At 41.9% G+C, this 13,362-nt stretch overlaps 2 protein-coding genes across 4 annotated transcripts; one reads left to right on the forward strand and one right to left on the reverse strand.

Moving 5' to 3' along the window:
- The first annotated feature begins 4,150 nt into the window (after window positions 1-4,150).
- Window positions 4,151-7,511, forward strand: echdc1 (enoyl CoA hydratase domain containing 1). Of its 3 annotated transcripts, none has more exons than XM_041045255.1 (7): window positions 4,151-4,183; window positions 4,991-5,071; window positions 5,908-6,083; window positions 6,185-6,327; window positions 6,450-6,502; window positions 6,655-6,735; window positions 6,823-7,511. In XM_041045255.1, exons 2-7 carry the CDS (start codon window positions 5,007-5,009, stop codon window positions 7,238-7,240), a joined length of 936 nt encoding a protein of 311 aa, XP_040901189.1. In that variant the 5' UTR covers window positions 4,151-4,183; window positions 4,991-5,006; the 3' UTR covers window positions 7,241-7,511. The 3 variants fall into 3 exon arrangements, with proteins under 3 accessions (XP_040901189.1, XP_040901188.1, XP_040901190.1); XM_041045254.1 differs by having other exon boundaries at window positions 4,158-4,183; window positions 4,988-5,071; XM_041045256.1 differs by having other exon boundaries at window positions 4,159-4,183; window positions 4,994-5,071.
- Window positions 7,512-9,066: 1,555 nt separating this feature from the next.
- On the reverse strand, window positions 9,067-13,318 carry LOC121186501 (E3 ubiquitin-protein ligase rnf146-like). The gene is made up of 3 exons (XM_041045251.1): window positions 13,180-13,318; window positions 12,432-12,491; window positions 9,067-11,899 (listed from the first exon to the last, which is right to left on the reverse strand). Exon 3 carries the CDS (start codon window positions 11,885-11,887, stop codon window positions 10,727-10,729), a length of 1,161 nt encoding a protein of 386 aa, XP_040901185.1. The 5' UTR covers window positions 11,888-11,899; window positions 12,432-12,491; window positions 13,180-13,318; the 3' UTR covers window positions 9,067-10,726.
- Window positions 13,319-13,362: the final 44 nt, after the last annotated feature.

Raw genomic sequence — 13,362 nt, forward strand, 5'->3', positions numbered from 1 at the left:
CCGTACGCACCCTTGGCCCTAAGAGGGACAGACACCTAACCTCTCACCCTGAAACCTGGCACCGTAGGCTGACTGAAATAACAGGTGCGACAATGTTATGGTGCCAGAAATCCTACCCCAGCGCTGATATAAATATTGTCATCCTCTCCTGATGCCCGGCCTAGTGCTGTGTTGGCTGTCTCACCCTGTTTTCCTGTGTCAAGGTTGGGCAGGAGTGTAGATTCCCAGTACTCTGCTGTGCTCAAGTCTGGAGGTTTCCAGATGCTGAAACCGTTATATAACCGGTACTAACTGATTTAATTCCAGTGCTGCTTAAAATACAATAACACTGGAAAGAATTTATGGAACAATCTGTATTTTTTTCTGCAAGCACACAGTGGCTGCAGTGACCTAACAAATGATCGTCATCAAGTGTAGACACAGCAGCTACTTCAAATTGTCTGTTGCATAGTTTGCCAACAGGTATTGGCAAAATAATCCTGTCGGCAGGACTGCCCTTATTTGTGATGTTAATATCAGTAATTGTCAGGATTATTATTGTAAGGATGGAGGATTAGAATAAGACAGTAAGAACTTAATATCACCATATTTGCTACAGTAAATGTATAATGTGCATTAGAAGTTTAAGTAAAGTAAAAACAGTTTTCCTGCAAATCTGAACTTCTATGGTTGCGTGACTAATCAGACAGCTACATAGAGCTTGTTTCCATTGATGCTACAATCAAATTCCATATCCACACTGACACATAACACCCATTGGCCAGGCACACAATTTAATCTGATCTCATCTGTCTAGACCAATACAGGTCCTCTCTGTAGTGTCCATCTTAAGTAAATAATCTTGAGTGCAATCTTCTTTCCCGATACCGCACAGGAATTGTAATTAGCAGCTGTGCCCTTTAGGTTGTTGACTGGTGTCAAGTCTACATTTTGTCCAGCAACTCTCTGCATGTCCACAGCCTTGTTTGTTTTTGCTGCAAACATGGTGAAGATATACTCTTATAGAGAATATATGGTAAAGCCTGACTGACCTGCAAGGAAGCTCTTGGCCATGATAATATTCAGTGCAATGCCTGGTTGAGCATGACTAGCTGGGTAGTATTGGTTTACAGGTTTATGTTTGCAGAACATTTTTATTTAATTTCAGCAGAGATTTGAGCCATCACAGGTTACTTAGAAATAATTTTTGATTGTTTTTGTTTTCACTGTCTAGGAATGATTTCAAATAAACAATACATGTTATAATAAATGGTTGCATTTTGTCTTTCAGTGGTCTGTGCGTTTTGAGTTGCTACAGTAACATCCCAGCTGGTGCTGCTGTGGAAAAGTCTTCATTGGCTCTCTGGTGTCTCCAGCTCCCCCGTCATCTCTACACTCCTCACAGGAAACCTCCAGGCCTCGGCGGGCACCTGCCAACCTGCCATTCTTCCTGCCCTGAAATAGATCCTTACTGGCACTTATCTGATCTCTCTCGCCATGTGTGTGTGTGTGTGTGTGTGTGTGTGTGTGTGTGTGTGTGTGTGTGTGTGTGTGTGTGTGTGTGTGTGTGTGTGTTTTCTTAGTGAGTTGGTATAGAGCCATGCTGACTGCAGTGAATTCCCTAACTTCCTGTGGAGCCTCAGACAGCTGCATATCGATCAGTACACTGATGCATCACTTTGGAGGCCACAAAAAGTACACACACAGCCACACAATGAAACACACACATACACATTGTACATGCAACGACATTTATGCGTGCATATAGACAAATGTGTGTAAAATGTGCTTTTCACTCTCTCTCCACCCCCCCCTCCCTCTCTGTGCCATTAGCCAGGTTGTAATTTCAGACAGGCTTCCATTATCAGCTGGAGTCTGCATCACTGATATCCGCATGGATCATAAAACAGCAGGGCTGATTTTAATCAAAAGGACTGAAAGGTATGAGCAGAGGATGAATGAATGTCGACAGGCACAGTCAGAAAATGGTTTCAAAATTCAGGTTTATGATGGAGGAGACAAATTCTGGACAGTTTCCCAGTCCATCGCACACCTCAGCCAGACAGACAATCACTAACATGCACATGTTGCTGACTTGTAGACTACTATGCAGGTTAAATTCCACTAAGCTACCATGTCCTCCAGGTAGCTGCACTTGACAGAATGATATTTAGAGACAGGTTTAGGGCAAGCTGACCTAGCTGAATGTACTGTACGGAGCAAGAAGGAGAGTCAGCTTGTCTGGAATGCTTGCCTGGGAAGAGTCCCATCGACCTTTTTGAATTCCTTCCCCACTTTTAAATAGACCGGAGAGGTGTGGGCTTTAAAACAGAGTTGACTCTACTCCAGTCTTGGGTGCAGTGTGCTGTATCCCGGTTGATGACCTTTTATGTTTGTGGGAAAGTCATGAAGGAATTTGGTTCCACAAAACCATCCATTAAGTGAAAAATATACTTGGTTGGTGTCAGTGGGAGCACTGTGGTGTCTTAAATAACTAATCCAAGTAATTGATTGCTCTTTAAAGGGTATGTGAAAAATATTTACTATAATGATTCCCTTGAATGTAACTGTGAAAAAATAAATGCTTCCAAAGCTGATTTAACAGAGATGTTAGATCAGTGATGGTTACTGGCACGAGATTACAGTATGATGCACAGTTACTTTTCCAACTGGAATTTGTTTTAAACATTTGATTCAGCACGGCTCTGGAATCCTCAGTAACCCAAGTGAAACAGAAAGGTATTTTGGTTCCTCGGTTTGTTTTCTCAGAGATGTTCAGGGCTGCGAATAGCGGCAGAGGATGTGTGGATAGAAGTGAAGGATTTATGCTCCCAGTAGCCATAGATCAGACCACAGGACAGGAAGTGTCTCAGCCTCCCTCTGTTTTTGGCACATTCTCCCTCCTTTTCCTGCACATCTCTCGGTCTTCATATCACCCTGTCATTCTTGTTTGTTTATGCCAGTTTGTCTCATGGTCTAAACGCCCTCATCTCAAACTGTCGCTCACCCAACATTACATTTATCTCCCATATGCCCTTCCACTTGTCTCCTTTACACACAGACAGATTTGTATAAACCTTCACAAACCTCAGTATTTACATTGGTGCTTTGGTTATTATTACATAGTACAAATCATTGGACTACTTGAATATACAGTATGTCTGTCTGTGTTTGCACAGTACTATGATCCCTGAGCATTTCACACTTGTTACTGCACCTCTTGGTATGATATTACATGTTTCTAGAAGGGGCCGAACAAGACTATTCCTCAAACAAGGGGTGCATCATCTATGGATGTTTTCAATTGCCAGATGAACACAACCATTTTTGCCCATAAATCAAGACTAAAAGTAAATTTTGCCTCAGTCTTATTGACAGTCCTGTCACAAGACTATGTTTGCTCTGTTCCAGCACAGGCGAACGTAGCCCTAATCCTAACCTCTGCTCTGCTATTATTCCAGACCTCTTCTCTATTACCTCTGAAAATACCTATTATAGTTATCACTGACATTTGAAGATACAATTTTGGCTGTTTTTGTTGGCCGAACATAAAACCAAATTGCAGAGCAAGCCTGTTTGTTTGACAAGAAGCTGACAGAGTGTTAGACATGTCTTGCCTTTTAGATTCAGTCACCTCACTGGTGTCAAGCAAAGCTGTTTTAAACCAAATAAATTCTGCTATTATAATGTTTTACCCTCAAAAAGACACAGTATGATACTGAAAACTTCAGCTGACAATGTGCCACGTTAATGTAACTGTTGGCTGCCTGTGCCAATGCTGTAATATAACTTGTAGGTGTTATATAAAGCTCTCTGTCAATACTACTGAATAAGGACATGTCTGCAGAGCCAGTGTCTCAGTATGCTGTGTTTACAGAGCTGCGACAGACAAAGTGCAGATCTCTCTGAGCAGTGCATTGGTCTTTGATGAATGATATTATAATTAATGTTGAACAATAAATGCTTGTAGAGTGCTGTGTAAGATACGGCTAAATTATGAGGCTCAATATCACCATTGCACAGCTGTAAGACACTTCTGTCTCTTTGCAAGAACTGAACTGAATTGCTGGTGGCAGTATTATTCCACCCCCCTGTGGAGAAGATGGAGAACTACGTGTGTGTGTGTGTTGAAGGATCTATTTCTGAGGAGCTCTCGTTTCCAGGGGGACGGATTTCGGAGTCGCACAGCACGGCTGCCATTAAGGTTAGTGTTGGCGTTTTGTTAAACGCTTTGTAATTTAGTAAAGTCAGAAAAATACACTTAAACCTTGTGTGATATTCATAAGATTCACTGGTTTCATGCAAAACAAAGGGTTTGTAACATCATTCAAAACTTGAATGCTTCAGTTGCTTCTTTTTAAAGGTTATTTATGAATGCTTTGTGCACCTGCTTTGGTTCAGTGTTAAAGTGGTTTCAACCAGGAACGTATGAAGAGACACGATTCTGGATGTTTTCCATCAAAAATGAAAGTACCGACCTAATCTTATATCAGACTATTGTTGGGCTGTTAAAGGCCTTTGTGTGTGTTTTAACTTCATAAATATCAGCATCCGATGTATTTTATTGTCAATAAAACGAGTCCCTCCAATCTCTTCAGTGTAAATTTCCCTGTGTAAAGGAATTTGTGTTTTTTATATCTGCTCTCCTGCACTTTACAGCTTCATCAGGACCTTTCTAAAAGTCCCTCACTTGCTGTTAAGAAGCATAGCTCTTGTTTGTTTGTGCATCAAAACATGGGTGTTTGTAATTACTGTGGCTAACCTCAGACCCTGCTGTGAAAATGGTTTGTCTGTCAAATGATTTTCATTGTACATGCTAAAAAAAACCCCACAATAGCTAGAAGAGAAACAATAGCTGACATTGCTCTTAATGCTCCTTGTCCTCAAACCTTGTTTCCTCTTGTATGTGCCCACAGTCCTTCTTTTTAAATGATGAGATATGTCTGAGGTAATTTCTACAAATCAAGGCAAAATTGAATAAATTCTCCCATATTTCTTCATCTCCATGTAGCAGCAGCAGCAGCAGGATGGTTCTCTGTGCACTGAGGAGACATCTTCTGAAAAGCAGAAGTAGCTGTGGAGCCTGGGGCAGGTAAAGGAGTCAAGCCAGCGTCGTTTAATGATTCCAATTCCATGCAACTATAAGTGTAATATCTATGTGCAATAACTCAATTATTAGTGTGCAATATTTATTGTGTATGAAAGTCACTCAACTCAACAACCTCCAGCCCATATTTATTTATGTATGTATGTATGTATATTTTTTATTTTTTACAGCAGCTATTTTCTTAGTTTAGTATCTTGTTCTGGCCATATTGGTCTTACTTATATTTTACTTTCACTTACTGTACTGTAACCTTGCTGTTGCTAAATGGAATTTCCCCACTGAGGGACTAATAAAGGATTTTCTTATCTTTATCACCATGCTGGTGGCAGCACATGCATACATAAATGAATGAATGAATGAATGAACGAACATCAAGCGTACAGAGTTGAACCCACATTATTTGTTCACAAATCACAAACATGGACAAGTCCAGCTAACAGAATGCACTTTTCTGAGGTGCTGACACTTATTAATCATTAGAATTATTAACTAGATCTATAGTTAAGATGGTATAGTTAGATGGTTTATTGTTGTGTGTTAGACTTTAATGACTTGTATCATACCACCTTCAAGCCAGTGTGCAGAGAGGTAAGGGAGTGTATTAAAAGCATTTATCCTGCTGTTTGTGAGTGCAAGCATTAACTTTGAGTCCTGAGCAGCACAGGTCCCATTTCCACAAGGCAGCTATACATAACATTTCTTTATACCACAATTAGGTATAAAGATAGGTCAGTGGGCTTTAAAGCATCTGATTATATAAACAACAACAGAGTTTAAAGACTGACAACATTCATATGCTGTATAAATGATGTCCCTTCAAGGCTGCTGCAGAGACAGAGCAGTGGCTGTGTTTACACCGACGTCCATGGCTTCAACCAGGCGGAGATCAGAGAGAAGCTCCTGGCTTTTCCTGGAGGCTCCATTGACCTGCTCAAACAGGACTCTGGTGTAGCTGTGCTGACCATCAACAACCCCTCCCGCATGAATGCCTTCTCTGGTAAGGAGATGCTAATGGACATCAGATTTGCAAGCGTGGATTTGGCATTGGCTAGGGATGATACACAAGACAGTATCAAATTACATTGCACTTCCTCGCAGGCAGTATGATGGTGGAACTGGAGGAACGGGTGAGCCAGCTGGAGAACTGGACGGATGGCAAAGGCCTCATTGTACAGGGCGCCTCTGAAACTTTCTGCTCTGGATCAGACCTCAATGCTGTCAGGGCGATATCTAACCCACAGGTAGGAAAGGAAAGGAACACTTCACATCTCTTTTCCTGTGTGTACCTGCATTTTTTGCACAGGTTTGTGCTTGAGACTTCAATACTCTAAGACGCCTAAGTGATGTTTCTTGTGCCTTGTAGGATGGGATGAAGATGTGTATGTTCATGCAGAATACTCTTACAAGGCTACTCAGGTAAAAGCTCTCATCTCCCTGTCTACTAGTCAACAAAATGTTTGTGCAGACTACAAAAGCAGCAGCAGCGAGTCTGAGCTTAAAGAAGTTGGAGTTTAGCTGTTATGTAACATGCAATACAATATGGTGACAGAAGAGTTTTCTCTGTGCAGGCTGCCGCTGATCTCTGTTGCTCTGGTGGAGGGGAGAGCGCTGGGAGGAGGTGCAGAACTCACCACTGCCTGTGATTTCAGGTGAAGAAACACGTTAGAATATATTTCACTCTAACCATCGAAAGGTTGCTAATAATCTAACTTAGGTCTTTTATCTCTCACTTGTAGATTAATGGCATCTGACAGCGTGATCCAGTTTGTCCATAAACACATGGGACTGGTCCCAGGCTGGGGCGGTGCCGCAAGACTTGTCCACATTGTTGGAAGCCAGAATGCACTACAGCTCCTTGGTGGCACTCTGAAAGTGGACCCCAAACTTGGCCTGCAGATTGGACTGGCGGATGGAGTCCTGGAGGCCCCCCAGGCAGAGGAGGGTGCAGAGCGTCCCTTACAGCAGGGTGAGAACTGGCTTAATCGCTATATAAAAGGACCTGCCCCTGTGATTCAGGCTGTGAAAAAGGTAGTGTTGTCAGGGAGAGAGCTCCCTCTGCTCGAGGCTCTAAGAACTGAGAAGGATGTGTTTGGGACCGTGTGGGGTGGTCCTGCTAACTTACAGGCCCTGGCCAGTAAGTCCAAACACAAATGAAATGGTCAAAGTGTCTCTCTTTTGTGTCTTTAGACATCAGCTAAGATCCCAGTCCTGATCAAAACTGTTTGTAAGATGTGACACAGAGAACTGTTACAGCATCTCTGGGGAGAGACTGACTCTTGATTGACATTACTCCTTTGACTTTTGAAAACTTTTCATGCATTAAGTTGAAGGTTGTGTCTAAAATGTGGAATGACTTTGCTGTGGGAAGGTAGAAACAGATAATAGTGTGGAAAAATAATAATAAACCTTTTTTTTTAAATTATGATATGTTAGATTCTGTGTTGCCTGCAACACACTGATGGCGTGGGATTGCTAATTGTCACATACTGAATTAAGTGTGATGTCTTTTGCTCGGTATCTCTCGATGTGACATTATGGCTGCTCATTAGTCAGCTCAAGTGTAGGAGCTGAGACACGAGCGCACAAACAGTGATGATGAAAAAGTGTTTGGTTTTTTTGGTTAGATGGAATTCCCCTCTTCCTTTGAGGGTGTATTTTAGAAAATGGATTCTTCATTTACCTGAAAGAATTTACGGGACTTGAGGTTCAGGATCAGCTGACCTAATCTGTGAATATACTGTATCATTCCATGGGTATCACATCTTATATTTAATATACTTTATATTGAAGAAAACAGGGACCTTCAGCAAAGGACTACATCCCCCTTCTTCTGAACCCCCTCTGTCCCCATCAGTCAAGGAAAAGAAGGCCATCTTGCCTCCAGGTCTTACGACAATATGAGTATGGTAACGATTAGATCATGTCAGGCTGAGCCTGACTGAAGCAGACAGATAGCAGCAGCAGCACACAGATAGATAGAGATGAGGTATAACAAGCATGAGGCAGCAGCATCTGTCTGCAGGATGGAGAATAATGAATCTGCACTTCTTTCCTCTTTACCTCAGTTTTGTAGGTTAGTTCAATTCCTTCACATGTATTCCTGTAAGTCAGAGCATTATTTGGATGATTTTCAGTACTCTGCACTGTGGCTTTGAACTTTGAAAGAAGCTGAAACATGGCACCAAATTTGAAAAACTGAAATATACATGCTAAATATTTTGTGAGGTAGCATATTTTTCATTACATGTTTAAAAATAGTGTGCTCATACAGCAAATGAGGCACTGCAAAAGCACAAATGTGTACAGACTGAAATGACAAGAACAGGACAGGTCCCTGGAGGACGTCAGGCCTTTATCTCCTGTTCCCTTTCCAGAGGTCATGTTTCCTGGCCAGACACCCAGCTGGGAGTGCTAATGGCTGCTGTAGTCAGAATACCAAACACAGACAAGGTGAGAGAATCCAGAGTTGGCCTCAGTATGATATATAGAGTACATAAACACTTGCCTATATGGTCTCCAATGAGCAGAAAAAGAAGATCCTGTGATGCAAAGTGTAGATATGTCTGCTTAATTTAAGTCCTACTTTGGATGCTTTTGGATCTAAGTCTTAATTTGGGTGCTTTGTTATTTGATGTGATATGATATGATATGATATATACTTCAGTCTCTCATCCAGTGGGAAGAATGTGAGTTTTTTCCCTTGGAAAAAAATAGCGCTGCACTTTGTAGTGTGGAGAAAAACGTGTGAAATATTACTTACAATGGACCCATTGACAGTCCTGCTTATATAACAGTCAAGATGTATTTTAAAGTGAAACCAAACTGACATGCACACCCTATTACACACTAACACAAGAAGCCAAACCCCCTCTCCCAAATATTCAGAGACAAGAGCAGAAAAATATCCTTTTAGGATGATGAAATGACACAATTTATTCTTAAATTACAAACCATGTAACCAAAAAAAGTTGCCAAGCAAAAACTGTTACACAACAACTTTATTCTTCAGAATGGAAAGTCTAAAACTGAGCTGATGATGTAAGCATGTAAGAAATATAAAAATAACATAACTTGAAATTTCTGCAGGATGGCCAATAGCAGAGGCATGGTCTTGTTCTCTTACTGCCTTAGACATCGTAAGAGGATTTACAACCATAAGAAACGCAAAAACACAAATTAAAAACATTTCCTCAAACTGAACCAAAAAAAAAAAAAAGAATTGATTCTCAACATCCTGCCACACTGCCAGTAGTGTTTAAATAACTCTCTCTTCAAACATGCACAAATCACGAAACTTTAGAAACACACCAATTGAGAATACTTCAGTCAGGGACGATAAGAATACTAATGAGGTCCAGAGGCCTCAGCAGCCTTAAAAGGAAAACACTGATACTTCACATTGAAATGCCAATTATTTAAAGCTGGGCAAAGTTAAAATAAATTTGATATGTACTTCTATTAGCACATTCAGTTAAAACTGGATTATTAATCTCTACAGATTTTTGAATTTCACAAAGCTGCAGGCTACTTGAAATGAAATCGAAGACAAACCGTAAGCGGGCAGCTAGATAATCCTGTGGGCTCCTGAGTAACATTACTATGCTGCAAAACATGAAGTGTGAAATTTAAATACCCACATAGCTTAAGAGCATTATTAAGTACTTCTGTTTTGCTTCTTCATCTTTATAAACAACCTTCAAACCACAATCTGCTCTGAAATGGCAGATTTTGTTAATAGTTAAGTTTCAGAACTTTGAAGGAAAAGCTTCATAGTCGGTTACATCAGTTAGGAAATTATTTAGGTAGGGTGGAGGCTGGGAACATTTTATCAAGGATTAAATTCTTTCCAAGAGTAGTCAGGTGGCTTGAGCTCCACCAAGCCCATTTCTGCGTGCTATGTTAGCTGAGAGAGTTAAAGTGTAGATGAGTAGAATGCAGCCGTTCATGGTAATGACACAGTTCCATATCCAGGAGTAACATCCTCGTTTATGCCCTCTTTCACTGCACATCACAGATCTGGATGGGATGCTTACAAGCCTTCCAGGTATTAGATCAGACTTTAAACACAACAATATCTAGGTTTTGCAAAAGCAGGTTGGCAAATCACTCCAACTTTTTAACTTCCACTTACTGGAATTTAAAAAGGACAGACCTGATATGCCTACAACCAAATGGCTAAAAGTGAGCAGACTGATAGCAGCTGAACACCACAGCAAGTCTGTTACACCTACCTCACATGATGTGTTAGATAGAGAATTATGAAACAAAGATTTCATGGCTCAAAACAACATGCTGTATTCATCTCATTGTTTACCAAGCTGTACCTCATGTCTCAGTACTAGAACATGAAAGCCAACATTATTTCTACTGGCTGGGTACACATAGTATGAAACTTACAAACAAATCATACAGATACATCCAGATCACTGTGAGCCAAAATGAGGCCTAAAATCTGACTGCTAAAACTGAGCTGTTTACCCCAAAACATGGTCATGTTTGTTATTGAGTGTGTAATTTCTCCTGTAACCAAGCAATCCACCCACATCTGATCTGTGACTGTGTGAAGGACAACATAAAGTCAGGAAAAAAATTAATGGAATGGAACGTAGCCATTTGGTGATGACGGTTTCAGTAATGACTTCACACTTCAGTCACTGTGCACTGGCCATCAGGCATTCTGGACCTTCCACTGCTACTGGATGAGGAAGGGGGAGAGGCGGACTCTGCCCCAGGAGGGGCTCTGTCCTCTGGATTCAGTCTTTGCCTCCGTGGCCTATCTTCCCAGGGCTCCACACGCTCTCCATTTCCCCCCTCCTCATCTTCATCCTCCTCTTCCTCATCATCGCTCCAGTCTCCAGAGCCAGACTCGTCCACAGATGTGTGAGGATCAGAGGACCTGGAGGGTGAGGCCTCCTCCTCCTCATCTTCTTCTTCTCCTTCCAGAGCCTCAGACCGCTCATGAGACGGTGTGGGCCTGGGACTGATTTGCAGCTGGGAGAGGGCACTCTCCAGAGAGGGGCTAGTGCTGGTGCCAGGCTGACCACCAAGTGAGGTGGGAGGTCTGGCTGTAGCTGGAGGGGCTGTAACAGTAGAAGAGATACCTGTAACCTGCTGTTGTACACCCGCTACTGTGGTATCAGCCCCATCAGCAGAGTTTTCTCGACCTGTTGCCCCAATGGCTCCAGTAACACCCTCAGTGTCCAAACGCAGTCCTGCCACTCCCTTCTTGGGGATATCCAAAATGTCTCTCTTCATCTTGCGCCTACGACCATGCTCGTTACGCCTGTACTGCACCATGTTCTCCAAGTCAGCTACATACAAAAAACCAGCAATCAGCATTTCAGCTGTTTTCTTGCCCTTGGAGAAAGCGTCCTCCAACTCACGACTGGTTCGCTCATCATACTGCCACCAACCATTACGGCCCTCATAATACCAGGCGTGATCACTTGCTGCTCCACCCCGACCTCCTGCCGATGCTTTCAGCTCCTCTGGAGAGAGAAGCGTAGGCCTTTCCAGGAAGTCCTCCGGTACCTCCTGTCTGCAGAGAGCGCAGCGTTTGCTCTGCCAGGATGCTCCCTTCACACACAGGAAACAGAAGACGTGATGGCATGGCAGTTGGACTGGGTGGACGCAGCTCTGCAGACAGATGGCACACTCCGGTACAGACAGAGCTGGGGATGAGTTGCTGGAGCCAGAGCATGATGATTCTGCACTGTTCCCACTTCCACCACCACTGTTGCTGCCTTTCTTACTGGATGGAAGTGAACTAACAGAGTGGTCTACCTCCCCACAACTAGCCATCCTTAGGAAGTCCTGAGGAAAAGTAATTGTAAATAATGGTTATAGTGGGCACATTAAGAGGATTATTATTTTTTTAATCAGGAATACTCATATTGGAAAAAATGAAATCAACAACGAGCAGCAAACTGTATTCGAGGTATCATAATTGTGGATGTTGTTTTTAGGTCCAAATGATAAAACATTCTAATGAGATATACAGTGCATCCGGCAAGTATTCACAGCGCTTTATGTTACAGCCTTATTTCAAAATGGATTAAATTCATTTTTTCCCCTCAAAATTCTACACACAACACCCCATAATGACAATGTGAAAACAGTTTTTTTTTGAAGCGCTGTGAATACTTTCCGGATGCACTGTATCATCTGTAATGAAAGTACTTTCTTTATTTTATTGCTGGTGCTATGATCACAAAACTCAACTACAAGTCACTAAATAGAACACAGTCCCAAAATTAAATCAAACTAAGAATTATAAATACCGAATAATATAATCTATATGTTACTTGTGACCTCAGACAAAGCAGATATTCTATTTGATACTTACTGGAAGTACTCTTAATGCTGATGTATCATTAGGAGAGCTGATGGACCTTCAAACTTTCCACTGCCAAAAGAAAAAGAGCACTCGGTTAAAATGCATTTGTTTTTAGCCTGTCCTGAATTTAAGACCATTTGCGGCACACGATAGCAAGCTATTCCTTATGTAAACATTATCTGACAACCAAACCATTTACGTTATATGACAATTTACACTTTAAGCCTGGTGTTAAAACGGATTAACTACAAGTTAGTTACTGAAACGTAAGAGGCTACTTAAGTATGGGGGACAAAGGGCTGCTCTGTTAACGGACTATAAGCTGCTGTGCCAGCTAACTGTTAAGAGTTTGTGCTAACCCAGCTAGCCTTACGACAAGGGCTAGTGATGGACACAGCTAACGTTATCAAAGTAAAATCAACAGCTAACGACCAGGCACTCGCACTAACTGGTGACAGTCTATGAGCACAGTTGTTCGTTGTAACGTTAGATGCACAGCGGCTGCTTAAAAGCAAGGCGTTTGCTCTTACCGTTGAAAATACAAACAGCAGTCAAAGACCACAGGAGGATTTCTCGACTGACAAAGCGACCATAACAATGAGACCTGTTGTAGCTAACGCTGGCTAGGCTGAGGGCAGCGCTCTGGCTCCAGCAAATAGACGGAGTTCATCTGACGGCGCTAGCTTATTTTACCAAGGCGACATAAACAGCAAGGAGACACACACACAGATAACACAGAAAAAGCACACTTACGTACCGTTGTATTTTGCTCTACGTATCTGGTTTACAGTTACAATTCGTGTGACGGCACCAATTTTCAATTCTAATTTACCGACTTCCAATGTTAACTGGCTTTGTTTTCCTCCGAAAAAAACAGAAGCTGGGATGAAGACGACTACGTAACTGTACGCGCTGACGCAATTTGACGTAAAATCGCACG

The sequence above is a fragment of the Toxotes jaculatrix genome, chromosome 8 (genome assembly GCF_017976425.1).
Source record: "Toxotes jaculatrix isolate fToxJac2 chromosome 8, fToxJac2.pri, whole genome shotgun sequence".
Taxonomy (NCBI): Eukaryota; Metazoa; Chordata; class Actinopteri; family Toxotidae; genus Toxotes; species Toxotes jaculatrix.